Source organism: Trichosurus vulpecula, chromosome 6 (assembly GCF_011100635.1).
Source record: "Trichosurus vulpecula isolate mTriVul1 chromosome 6, mTriVul1.pri, whole genome shotgun sequence".
Lineage (NCBI taxonomy): Eukaryota > Metazoa > Chordata > Mammalia > Diprotodontia > Phalangeridae > Trichosurus > Trichosurus vulpecula.
In genome coordinates this window covers 18,208,407-18,221,861 of record NC_050578.1, presented here as the reverse complement: position 1 = coordinate 18,221,861, position 13,455 = coordinate 18,208,407, and the positions used below count along the sequence as shown (strand labels likewise).

Here is a 13,455-nt window from a genome sequence, read left to right as displayed (position 1 = left end):
GCGATCCTGCTGTATAAATGATAAACAATCATGTCTTAGCCTGTTTTGGTAATGGCCTAGTTGATGGACTGCAGGTATTCATTTCCAATACAGGTGATGGATTTGTCCTGACCAATATGATTTCTTTTAGCAGCAGTATATGGCATGGTGGAAGGAGTTTTCTGCTTGAAGTCAGTAAGACCTGGATTCAAATCCTGCTTCTGAGGCTTTCTGGTGATGTGACCTTGAACAAATGGTTTACCCAGTCTGTGACTCAGTCAGTTCCCTGGTAGAGTTCTGCAAATTGATATTCTGCCTCTGGTCTTTTTGAAAATAACATCACACACAAAACTTTCTAATGGTAGGGCAGCACAAACATCAGTGAATTGATTAGGGTGCAGTGTTCAAAGCAAAGGTTGATGCCCCATCATCAGTGTCATTTCCACTGATAAAATGATCTCAAGTTCCTGATGCTGAGCCATTGGCCGGGTCTTTGGTGTTAACAACTTTCTTTACTGGGTCATCAGTAGTTGTGGCTGTAGACCCAGAAGGAGCAGTTGCCAGGCTTTCCCTCCCCAGGCTTACTTCTCAGGGTGATGGCTGAGGGCTTTGAGCTGGAAGCAGTGCTATTCCCAAGGCTCTTGGGCTCAGGGTCCTGGGGGTCTTCATCAGGGTCAATGTAATGGAAGTGGTTTGACTTATTTGGTACTTGCTGGCTCCTGTCTCTCCCTCAGGGTGTCCCACTGCTTCAGCTGGGTTGGCTTGTGGCATTTGGTGGAGATGGCTGGCTCATCTCTGTACCTGCTCCCCCAAATGATGACTGGAAGAGCTGGACTGAAAGCAAGACCAGTGGTCCAGAGGCTGTTGCCATTCCCGGGGCTCTTGTGCTTCATCTGCCAGGTGGTAGCAGTTGGTCAGGATGATGAGTTGTGGTATCAAAAAAAAATTCATAAGCTAGTAATGAACTTTATAATGAAGAGCCTCTGAGAAATAATCCAGGCTGGCCCTCAGGCAATAGACCTACTGCCTATTCCTGGGCTCATCAATCATCAAAGTCTATTCAAAGGAACAATACTTGCCAGAGCTCGAACTCTGCTGTTATGTGGTCACCTCCTGGCCACAACGATAACTAAAGTCAGAATTTGGTAGAGGATCATAGCTGGAAGAGATCTCAAGAGGCTGCCTTGTCCCACCCCTCATTATACAGAGGAGGGCAATTAAGTGACTTGCCCAAGGCCACATAGTATAACTCAGAGGCTGAACCCAAGTCCTCCAACCCTAGGGTTAGGGCTCTTTCCACAGATATATGACATGTGGTAAGGTGCTGTACTGTATATGTATATGTATGTATACATGTGTGCATATACACACATACACACATATATACATATACTGCTATCTTATAGGGCATAGCATGTGATCTGTAAAACATAAGCTTTTAGACTTGCTTTTCTAGTTGGTTATGATAGATTCACAGTGATCCTCCAATACGCTCACCTGACCTGCATTTACAACATGGTCTCAGTGTCAAGGACATAGCTTATCCATGGAAAGAAGCCAGTAACCTGGACCAAGAAGGGGCTAGACTCTCACCCAAAGGCAAGCTCCTTAGCACTGTGTTCAAACCAATTAAGCCAGCTAATCCAGACTGAGAAACGTCACAGCTCTGTGGGAATGTGATAATGACTGAAATCTTGGTTTGGCTAGGCATTCTCTCCACCATATCCCAGAATTCTAGAGTTAGAAAGACCTCTGTGCCCATCAAGTCCAACTCATACGCAGAAAGAATCCTTACCACATCATAATAACAACGTATTATGAATAACATAAAATAACATATTTATAGTGCTTTGTATATACACATATGTATTTTTTATGTATGGTTTGGTACTTAATAGTACTTTGTATATGTATGTATATACACACATACATATATGTATAAATAAAATCTTATTTAATCCTCACAGCTATTATTATCCCCATTTTTACAACAGAAAAAAAATTGAGGCTTATAAAAGCCTCAGGGTCATATAGCTAGTAAGTATCTGAGGGAGGATTTGAATTCATATCTTCATGACTCCAATTACAATACACTGTCTGCTCTACCACCTGGCTGCTACATACATACCTGATAAGTGGTCATCTTCCCTGAATACAAATCCCTCTAAAGCCCTCGGTGAGACAAGTGTTATCCCTTTTCCTGTGGGAAAACAAGAGCCAAGTGGTTGTGATAGATTCTGTTCTGCGTAAGAAATGATTGCCCTCCCTGGGGTGAACCCCCACATTTTTCTCCATCTTGCTTCTGTGCAAGGAACCAAGGTGTAAATAAAGTCTAACAGTTTATAGAGAATCCTGTTTTATATACATACATATATATACACATATATAGATAGATATAGAGTTACTCTGTAGAACGATTAATCATCAGGCATCATTTATAAATAAGAAAAAAGAAGGATGGTCAATATGTTTTCAGATGTGGTATATTCATTCAGAGGATTGTTTTTTTTTCTTTCCAAACAACAGTTTATGCGGTGAAAGGTCATAGTATATTGAGCGCCTGTCTCCTTAACAGGATGACCGAACCTGGCTAGCAAACGACAAGGGATTTTTATTTTCATAGAGTGATATGAGTCGACTTTACCTAAATAGTGGCTGGCTTGAAGTGCCGTGGGGAGATGGAGATTTAGGTATGGCCTGGACCACGGTAAAAATGATTTCTATTCATGTGGATATTTTTATTCTGGAAAGGTAATGTTTACAGAACAGTACAGAGTGCTGTTCCCCGTAAATTATATACCAGATGGCCTGGAACCAGTGTTGTTTCTAAATATAGTCAGAATTACCTCCTATGTAGTTTCAAGAGAGACCAGAACAGTAGGGGCTCGATTAGCATTTTGAAAACAGCCATTATTTGTTAAAATTACTCCATTTTGAGTCATTTATCCTAAATGGATAAAATTTAAAGTTTCCTGTTATCAAGTTAAGTTGGGGGAGGAGGAGGTGCGGGGGATACTTTCCTTTGGAATCTTTGATGTTACGTTTAGGAAGCAGAGTCCAGTAATCTTCACCTGGTCAAGGGAAAATGGAATTTTGAAACCATTCGGTTATTTTACGGGTTTATAGAGCATCTAACGTATGGCCTTGGACAAACTGGTGCATGCTTATAGCATGAAGCCTATTGGAATTGAAGGTTGAACAGAACCCACTAGCTGCTATGTTTGGGTATTCTTGGAGGGGAGAAGGGAGGGCCAAGGTACAAAATAGAACTTGGAATGGGATGGAATATCATTTGATTCTCACATGTTAATGACAGGCATTTTTTTTTCTGATGGATGACAGGGAAGTACAAATGAAGGAACGAACTTTGAGAGTATAGCAAGGAGTGCTGGAAACAAATAGAAAAATGTCAAGGTTCTTTTTTCAGTGATTTAGTATGTGTATGTGTATACAGATACATAGAATAGATACACTATAATTGATTCATCTATTAGATTTATATGGCTTTATCCTCACTGGTGTTAAATAACATTTGGAGTAGCAACTGCCAGTCATTAGCCTAAATAGATTTGAAAATCACTTGCTGACTTTATGTAATTAATTTCATTTATCTAAGTGCTGAAAATGCTTTGGGTGGTCAATAAATGCTGTTTTGTTATTTATATCTTTAAGATCCCTCCCCTCCCCACTTCCACCAACCCACCTGTGTCCCTGGGAATGTGTCATCTATCTCTGAGAATATAAGGAAGTAGTTGGGAGAAGAGGAGAATCAGCATGTATTGTCTCGTTTTATCCTCAAAGAAATTCTGCTATTATTATCCCTATTTTACAATTGAAGAAACTGAGGTGAGGCATGTAGAGGTTGAGTGATTTGCCCAGGGTCACACAGCTAGTAAGTACCTGAGGCTAGATTTGCACTCAGGTCTTCCTGACTTAAGGCCCTTCACCCTATCAGGTATCCATTGCCCCACCTAGCTGCCTCTGGAGTAGTGAGAATACCCCACAGAACAACAAAATTATGGGTTTTGCAACGCAGGACCAGTTTGGCTCAGCCCCTGGGGGCTCTCCCCAGCAAGTGTACCCATTCTCTAGAAGACCTTATAAGATGCTGCTTCAGGTTTATGGACATGTGCTCTTATCCCCATCCAGTTCATCATGTTTTTGTTTCTGTTCTTATTCTTGCTGTATCCGTCTCTCTAACCATCCCTAACAATGGAAAGCAGTGCTCACAGATCTAATACCAAACATAGGATCATCGACTCACAGAGTGTATGATTTCCAGAGTTTTGGAGAGGGAGAATCCAAATCAATTTGTGAGGCTGGCATCATGTGAAAAATATTTGGGAGTGGCATGAAGAGTGAATTCAGATACTTTCCTGTACCCCCTTTAATAATTGTTCTACAAGTCCCCCTCTTCCCCCTTTCAGTTTCTTACCTCGTGTCTACAGACCACACTGATACTGTGGAGAAGTCAAACCCAGTTTTTTTTTTGAGTGACAAGAGAAACAAGAGATGAGGGCTAGCTGAGATGAATGTCAGGAACTTCTTCCCTACAAATATCATGGCTAGACCTACTGTCATTTTCAGATCTTCATAATAGTCCCTGAAGAAGGAATATTTGGGGAAATCACCATTTCTCCTAGTACTTCTCCTTTTCAATTTTTTTTTCAGGACTATAGCTGATTAGCTGCCACACTGGGTAGCGTCAACGAAAGATTAATTATATGAATAGTATAGACTATAGAATGACGCTATGCACTATTTATTCTTTAGACCTAGTTTACAGATAATTAAATCGATTCAGTCTTGGCAACGGAAGAAAAACACCAGTCCTAACAAATGCCATAATTACAATATGCATTTTTTATTAAGAGGAATACTTTAGAATTAATCATTTAAGTGATTATTTATTAAGCACAGTGTCTTTTACATAGCAAGCACTTAATGAATATTTGGTGATGGGACCTGGTGGTTTTGCAGTGATTTACTAGAGGCAGCATGGAGTAATGAACAGAGTACTAGCCAGCAAGCTCAGCCTTTGAGGCCCTTGCACACACATTGGTTGTTATACTTGTTGGCAAGTTAACTAACTTTTTTTCCAGTGCTCAAATGTCATGCAAACAAATTTCCAGAGACTTAACGTCAATATATTATTCTGTAATTTAATATAATTTCCACTGTAAACAGGTTTTATTTTTTGATAAAAATGATGCGCCAGTTTCTATGCTTTATTTTTTTTCTTCAAAGAAACACCTTCAAAAAAGATAATTAATGTGCCATTTGAAATCTTCTCATTGTAATCAAATTGTATACACAAGTGGCAGGTGCTTATGAATCATTTTCATATTTTTTACCAAATTCTTTTACTTTGCAAAAAACATCTTTCTGTGGAGACTAATAATTAACCACGGTAGCTCCCAAAATAGAACTTATATCACAGTGGTTATTTTTAAAAATTATTTTTAATATTGAGATTATAGTTTTCTTTTTTAGCATGTAGGTCTAAAAAAAATCCCATCAATCATGAAATATTTACTGATATACAAAACACTTGTTACCTGATTTGGGGCGAAGAGCAGTTTACACTAAAAAGAAAGCATCCTACCCACAAAAAACTAGTAAGAGTAGTCCTTGACTAACCAGAATACCGCAACAAGGTGATTTCTTATGAGTTCTATTCCTTAGTCAATTAATGGTTAATGAAGAACTCTTTTTGCTTTCACCCATTCCAAAAATGTATCTAAAATAATAATGACAAAAGCGGTTACCTAAAGGGATTTTTTTATGTGTATGATTTCCTGGATGTGTAGAAACCCCCTCTACTAATGCTAATCAGCACTTGGCCCAGTGCCTGGCACATAGTTGGTGCTTAATAAATGCTTGCATCCTGGGTCATCTCCAGGCATCCTTATGAATCTGGTCACAGATCCAGATGACTCTGGAGAGAAAGTGAGCCTGGTGACCTTGCACACCCCTCCCTCACTCAAATCCAAGTCAACTGCAAGTTATGTCATCATTTCCGTGATGGCATGGTCCTCTTCAAAAACAAAGGACAAATACAACAACAACAACTGACTAATTGAGAACTTAATCTGCCACTTAAATGTTGTTGTTTAGTGGTTTCAGTGGTATCTGTGACTCCATTTGGGCTTTTGTTGGCAGAGATACCGAAGTAGTTTGCCATTGCCTTTCTCTAGCTCATTTTACAGATGAGGAAACTGAGGTAAACAGGTTAAATGGTTTGCCCAGGGTCACACAGCTTGTAAGTGTCAGAGGCTAGATTTGAACTCAGGTCTTCCTGATTCCAGGTCCATCATCTTAGATCACTGTGAATTAAATAAATGACTCACACAGCTAGAATGTGCCTTAGGAATAAACTACCAAAAAAGTTTTTATCTACATTATCTTCACCTTAACCCTCTAAGGAAGATAATTTAAGTTATTATTCGAATACTTTGAAAAGATCTATGACCTCACACCTGTAGGTTACACACATACACACACACACACACACACACACACACACACACAGGAATGGTATGGTGGTATAAACAACACACTTTTAAGTTTCATTTGCATTATTAACATTTTTTCCATCACTTTCTTAAGTCTAGACAATTAACAAGATAGATCAAGTCCTGATGTGTTGTATTTGCTGATTTCTGAGGTATAAATGCTCACACTGAAAATTTCACAATCAGCTGTTATCCTAAGCCTGTGTGAGCCAGGGGCAGCACATCCCTGGGTGTCTTAGGGGCCAATACTCTCCGTGTTTCTGGTTTCCTGTATAAATCTCGATCCCTGTCCTGGCACAAAACAGATGATTACTACTCCTGCTGAAAATTACTGTTTGAAATATAGGATGAAATAAGAACTATTGCCAAGAGAAACCCAAAAGAATTCAGTATAGTTACTGAACTGCCTACCGCTTGGTTTTTATTTTGGTCCATATCTAGGAAATAACTGAGTAAACAACTTGACTTCATCCAGGCTGCCTGGTATTCCAAAGAATAGCGACTCACAGCTCACCTTAATTTTATGTAGAGTTTTTTTTTGTTTTGTTTTTTTTTTTTGGTCAGGACAACTGTCTAAGGTAGGGAGTACAAAGAAGAAAAGATAAAATAAATCCTGCTTTTGAACTGAGAGATAAACCCCTATCACCTAGGAAACAGACATATACCTCGAAGACCTCAGAGTCTTTCCTTTACACGAGCATTTCCCAAACTATGTTCCATGGAATCCCACTGTTCTGCATGATGTGAGTAGACATTTCTTGGGAATGAAGGAATGAAAGAGCATTTGCCCAGTATTTATAATGTGTGAAGCTCTGTACTAAGTGCTGGGAATACAAAGAAAAGTCAGACAGACAGTCCCTGCTAATGGAGGGAGCTACCACATATGGGAGGTTTCAGCTCCTTAGGGTGAAGCAACAACGGAAATGGTAAATGCATCTTCCTTAGAGTCATTTCCATTGATAAAACCATCTGATACAGAACTGTTTGATAGTACCAGGGATACTGGTGGCAACAGCTTCTTTTCCAGGTTTTCCATAGATGTGGCTTACTGAGAAGTAGAGAGAGGGATAAGGCCTGCACTTGCCAAATCAGAATGCCGTCAGGGTTGCTCCCTTCAGTGATGGCTGTGGGGGCCTGAGAGGTACTATCGTTTTGGGCTTTGAGGACCTGAGCTGTCACCACCACAGACCAACGGAAAGTTGTGGCTTGAGCCATCTGGCACATGCCACCTCCTGTGTCTCTTATCTCCCTCCCACTAGTTTACCTGCCCTTCCTCTATCAATCAATCAACAAGCATTTGTTAGGCACTTATTATATGCCTGGCTGGTGATATTTTCATGTTTAAAATTTTAAATAAGAAATTTGTTGTTATTGTTCAGTTGTTTCAGTTGCGTCTGACCCTCCGTGACCCTATTCGGGATTTTCTTGGCAAAGATACTGAAGTCGTTTGCCCTTTACTTTTCCAGCTCATTTTACATTTGAAGAAACTGAGGCAAACAGAGTTAAGTGACTTGCTCAAGGTCACACAGCTAGTCAGTGTCTTGAAGCTGGATTTGAACTCAGAAAGGTGAATCTTTGTAACTTCTAGGCCCAGCACTGTATCCACTACACCACCTAGATGCCCCTAAATATCAAATTATATAAGCATAAAAATATTTATTTCATTTGAATTTTTTTGTTACAAAAATAAGCTTGATTTCCTCTATTTTGCTTTGAAATTTCCTTGAGTCATCCTTTATCCCAGGGATTTTCTATAACCCCCGACTCCTTGGAGCAGCATTTCTGGCTTCATTAATTTATTTCATGCCCCAAAGTACTTGTGGCCAAATTAGTTTGGTCAGTGTCACATAGTTGCAAAATTTTAGAATTATGTGGGAACATAAAACTATATTCTTTTAAAGAAAAACTCTGGAGAATGTAGAAGATAAGAGAAGCCATGTCTGAGTCTGTGAGACTATGCAGAAAGACAGGAAACAGACTGCAATATGCTTTGCCTTAATAGGCTGGTGACCTCATCAGACTTCGAAATGACTATGAAAATTGTTCTTCACTAGTAGCTCAGGTCCACAGAAGTCTAAGGAGTTTTGATGGAGGCGATTCACACTGGAATTGAGGGATTTTTGAAAGTTGTCTTAATTTCTTTAAGCCAAAGAGGAATAACTAATTTCTATATGATCCTGCATTTAGAATTACAGAGAGCCTTAGAAGTCACGACAACCAATCCCTTTCATTTTACAGATGTGGAAACTGAGGCCCATGGAAGTTAAGTGACTTGTTCAGCGTCATATAGCCATAAAGTATCTCACATGGGATTTGAACCCAGGTTTTCCTGACTCCCAAGTTCATCACTCTGTCCACTGAACAAGACTGACTTTCTATAGAAAAAGGAGGGGGGACCTCAAGGAGGTCCTCAGCTTTCTGTTTCTGATCTGGTATTTTGAAAACAAAGAGAAACCCAAGAGACATTGCTTCAAATACGCCATTGCTAGAACTGACATCACAAATGTCACAGGGCCTGTTGGTGCCCAGCAGATCATGGTTTTCTTCAGGAAAAGGACTGTGAAGCATGCATTCCCCTCTCCCCACCACCAACCCCATAAATTGCAATAACACTTGGAGATAATTCAAGTGGGCAAGCATCGCCAAAATGTGCTCAAATGTACTCAAGCAGTAGTAGCAAGAGAGAGGGTCAGCAACTTTTTGCTGGGGCCCCAGTTAGTGAGGCAACCAGCTGCTGGCATTCTTCTTATTACTACCCTGTGTGCAGTGACCTTTTAGGGATAAAAATAATAATCGGTTATCAGCTTAGTTTTACCCAAGCTCTATCCTACAGCTGCTGCTGCTACTTAGGCAGTTGTTGCTGAGATAAAGCAACTGCTAATAAGAAGGAAAAAACGGGAAGCAGTTGGTTAAGAGTCAAGCCATGAAGTGAGTAGAAATTAAAATGTCACTTTTTGAATGAAAAAGTTCTGCTCTGGCAATCCCCTAGATTCCCTTGTTCCTTCGGCCATGCATTTTCCCAATCTAGGATGTAGTCTGTTAATGCTAAAATGTCATGGTATGATTTAAAAAAATCTGTATTATGTATTCCTGAGTTTACCACAATAGGTTGGAGGGTTTCCTTAAGTTAAGTCTGTTAGGAGGAAGTCTTTGAAAGCAGGGGTTATTGGCCCCTTTTATGTCATGAACCCTGTAAAAAGGGACCTTTGGACCCCTTATCAGGATAATGTTTTAAAATAATTGAAGGAGATGCCAAGTTAGTGAAAATAAAGATGTTATTTTTTTCCAGCCCAAGTTCATGGGCCATCTGAAATCCATCCCTGGGTCTGTTGGACCCCAGGTTACAAATCCCTGTTCTAAAGATATCATGCTAGAGAAAGGAGAGAATTTCTCTTCCTCTTATTATCCTACTTCATGGAAGCCACATACCATGTTAACCCCAGACACAGAGGCCTGTGTCAAGCTTTTTAGTGGCAAAAGAGGGGTGCTGCTGTAGTTATGTGACCCTACTAAAGTCACGTGACTTCTCCATATCTCAATTGTTCAGCTATAAAATGAAGAGATTAGACTAGATGACTCTGAGGTCCCTTTCAGCTACAAATTTATGATTCCCTTATGAACAGTGTTTTCTGGATCTTTTTTTCTTTTGGTCTCTGGTGGCTCAAAAGCCAGTGATTCTCTGCTTAAATGAGATTTAAACCAGTCAGAAATTCCATAAAGGTACATGCTTCTTATGGAGCCAAAAGGAAAGAGTGAAGCAACATCACACTATAAAATGGTGATGCTATTAGATATAGGTGCCTTGTTTTTTTTTTTTATTTCAATGTACTAATCATCTCGTTGATATGGGTCCTTTCCATTGCTATAGATTATGTCACATATATTCTTCCTCTTGTGCAACTCTTGTCCATGTCCACCTACTATGAGCACCTAATTTGTTTCCAGTTCTTTGCTACCACAAAAGTGCATCTCTAAGCATTTTAGTGTATTTGGGGCCTTTGTTTTTGTCATTGATTTCTTTGGGGTAACATAGCTAGCAGTAGAATCTTTGGGCCCAAGAGTACATCTGTGTTGGTAATCAAAATGGGCTCCTTAGCACTTAGTTCAACAAGTGCCCTTGAAGAGTTTGGCCTTTGTTTCCTTTGATTAATTCAGTGTCTTTGATTGAGTCTTACTAGGTGCCAAACCCCTATTAGGTGTAAAATCTTAGTGGGTGTGGATTGGCAACTAAGGTGGGGCCCAAGGTGGGGCTAACTCCAGGGAGGGCCTAGTTTACGTGTCTGGGAGAGCAGAGGCTTTTGGACCACGTGGGTTTAAGTCACTTCTCTGTGACGATTCTAGGTCACGTGGGTGAGTCGCATGTGTGACTCACCCCCGACGCTGAAAAAGATACAAAAACCAGGGGTTGGCTGTCTGTTCTTTGGAGCTCTTTGCCACAGCAGTGGTGGCACGTGACTCTGGGCCAGCCCTTGTTCTGAGCTCCTGGGCTGAACCTAGATGTTGGTAACTATGAATCTGTATTGGGTCTGTCTATTGATGTTTATAATTTGTTTGTATGTTGCTCTGAAGTTCAGGGTGCTGGCCTTCTCCCCTGAACTAAGTGAATGCTGTCTGTATGCTGGATTAAAGTAAACTTGTCAACCCCTTCACCTTGCTTTCCTTAGTTAGGCAGATCAAAGAACCTGTGCTGTTGACAGCTTTCCGGGTGCTGGCTGTGGGTGGATCTTACTCCCCCGCAGAAGCTACTAGCCGGATTGTGAAAACAACATCCTTTCTCTCGCATGATTATTATTTGCTACCCAGAGTGTTTGGATCAATGAACACAATAGCAGTATACCTGTCTTTCTACAGCCATTCAACATTAATTATTACCATATTTTGTCATCTGCCAATTTGCTGTGTATAAAGTGAAAATTGAGGGATTGTTTTAACTTGCATTCCTTTTATCATTAATTCTTGGGAATATTCTTTCATTGGATTGTTAATAATTTGCTATTCTGTTTTAAGAAATAATTATTCTTTTCCTGTGACCACTTATCTATTGGTAAATAGTTTTTGATCTAAATATATTTCTATTAGTTGTTTATATATCTTGGATACCAGATCCTTTCAGAAACCTTTAATACAAAGATTTTTTCCCCCATTTGACTTCCTTTCTTGTTCTAGTTGCATTAATTTTGTTCTTGCAAAAGACACTTGTCAATTTCATGTAATTCAAATTGTTTTACGTTTTGCAATTGCCTCAGTCCCTTGTTTGGTTAAAAATTTGCCCCTTACCCACAACTGTGAAAAATATATTATCTACTTCTTGTTTTTTTATGGTATGATCTTTAATATCCTGGTCACGTTTTGAATTTATTGTAGGATATATTGTAAGATGTTGCTCTAACAGCTAATTTCTGCCAGACTGATTTTCAGTTTTCCCAGTGGTTGTTATCATATAGTGATTTTTTCCCTAGGTAATCTATATTTTAAGGTTGATTGAACACTGGCTTATGGAGTTTCATTGTTTCTGATTCTTCTTCATCTAGTCTGTTCTATTGACCTGCTCTTCTATTTTTTTAAGTAGTACCAAATGCTATAGGAAAGTACTCTTCTCCCGTGTAAATCACTAATACTTAACAACCAAGAAATTCTTGAGCAAAATTAGCACATTCTGGTGAACATTCAGGTGTTGTTACTGTGGTTATAAGACTTCTCCCTAGAGTAAGTAGGCCGAACAGAACAAGTATGAGGACCTGTTCTCGTCTTGGGAACATATCCAGAAAGTCATAGCATATATATGCCTAGTTATATACAACTAGCAAAAATATTTTGAGCACTTTGCTTCTCCTTAAATCTATCCTTCATTGGAGGTAAAGCAGGAGTAACAGGGATTAATTTTACTCATGAATTTTTGTTTGTTGGTGTTTCTTTGGTAGGTTCTTGGGCAGATCGATCACCGCTCCATGAAGCAGCAAGTCAAGGCCGTCTTCTTGCTTTGAAGACTTTACTATCCCAGGTGAGAGATGGCATGAATCCTTAAGACAAATCCCTATTTCCATATGTGGAAGTACCTTATGTTCTCAATGTGGTAGGCTGTTCAGAATATTCAGGATCATGCCCTCGGATGGTCTGAAGGGGCTTCAGTGTAAGTTCTTCCATTAGATTATAAACTACTTGAGGCAGGGTTTGACTTTTGCCTCTTTTTGTATCTCCACACTTAGCATAGTGCCTGGCATTTAGTAGATGCTTAATAAATGTTGATTGATTGATCTAGTCTATCTGAACAGGAAACCCCCTCATAAGGGCTCATACAGTTTCTGTTTAAATGAGGAACTCCTGAAATGATAAACTCTGGTCTTCTTCAAACAAATTTTAGATAGTTCTGATTACCAGGAAGTTTTTTAATCTGTTGAGCTAAAATCTGCCTCTCTAACTTCCATCCACTGTCCTTAATTGTGCTCTCTGGGGCCAGGAAAAACAAGTCTAATCCATGACTCCATATGGTAACCCTTCTATATATTTAAAAACAAGTCATGTTCTTCTGTCTCCTCCAATTCTTCTCTTCTTTAGGCTTAATATCCTTCATTCTTTCAGTCAGTCCTGCTTACACATGACGTCAAGTGCCTTTGCCACCATAACACAGACTCTGCTGGAATATTGCAGTACATCTATGAATGTACTTATTAAAGTATGACACCTAGAACTCTGAGAATAGCACTCTAGATTCATTCTGACCCACTACCACCAGCAACAATAACAATAGTTAGCATTTAAACACTTTAAGATTGGCAAAGCACTTTATACATTATGTCATTTGATCCTCTGAGGCTGAGAGTGTTTAAGTGATTTGCCCAGGGTCACATAGCTAAGTAGGTGTCTGGGGCAGGATTCAAACTAGGTCTTCTTGACTACAAAGTCTAATATCATCCCTGAGTCACCTAGCTGTAGCAAACCGAAATGTAATAGGATTATTTTT

General features: G+C 39.5%; 1 protein-coding gene across 1 annotated transcript in view; it reads left to right on the top strand.

Annotated features, from left to right (window-relative positions):
• Positions 1-13,455, top strand: part of ASB5 (ankyrin repeat and SOCS box containing 5) — a 76,508-nt gene that overhangs the window by 44,357 nt on the left and 18,696 nt on the right. Inside the window, exon 2 of the mRNA XM_036762408.1 lies at positions 12,416-12,495. Coding sequence (XP_036618303.1) covers positions 12,416-12,495 — 80 coding nt within the window. The remainder of the gene's footprint in view (positions 1-12,415; positions 12,496-13,455) is intronic.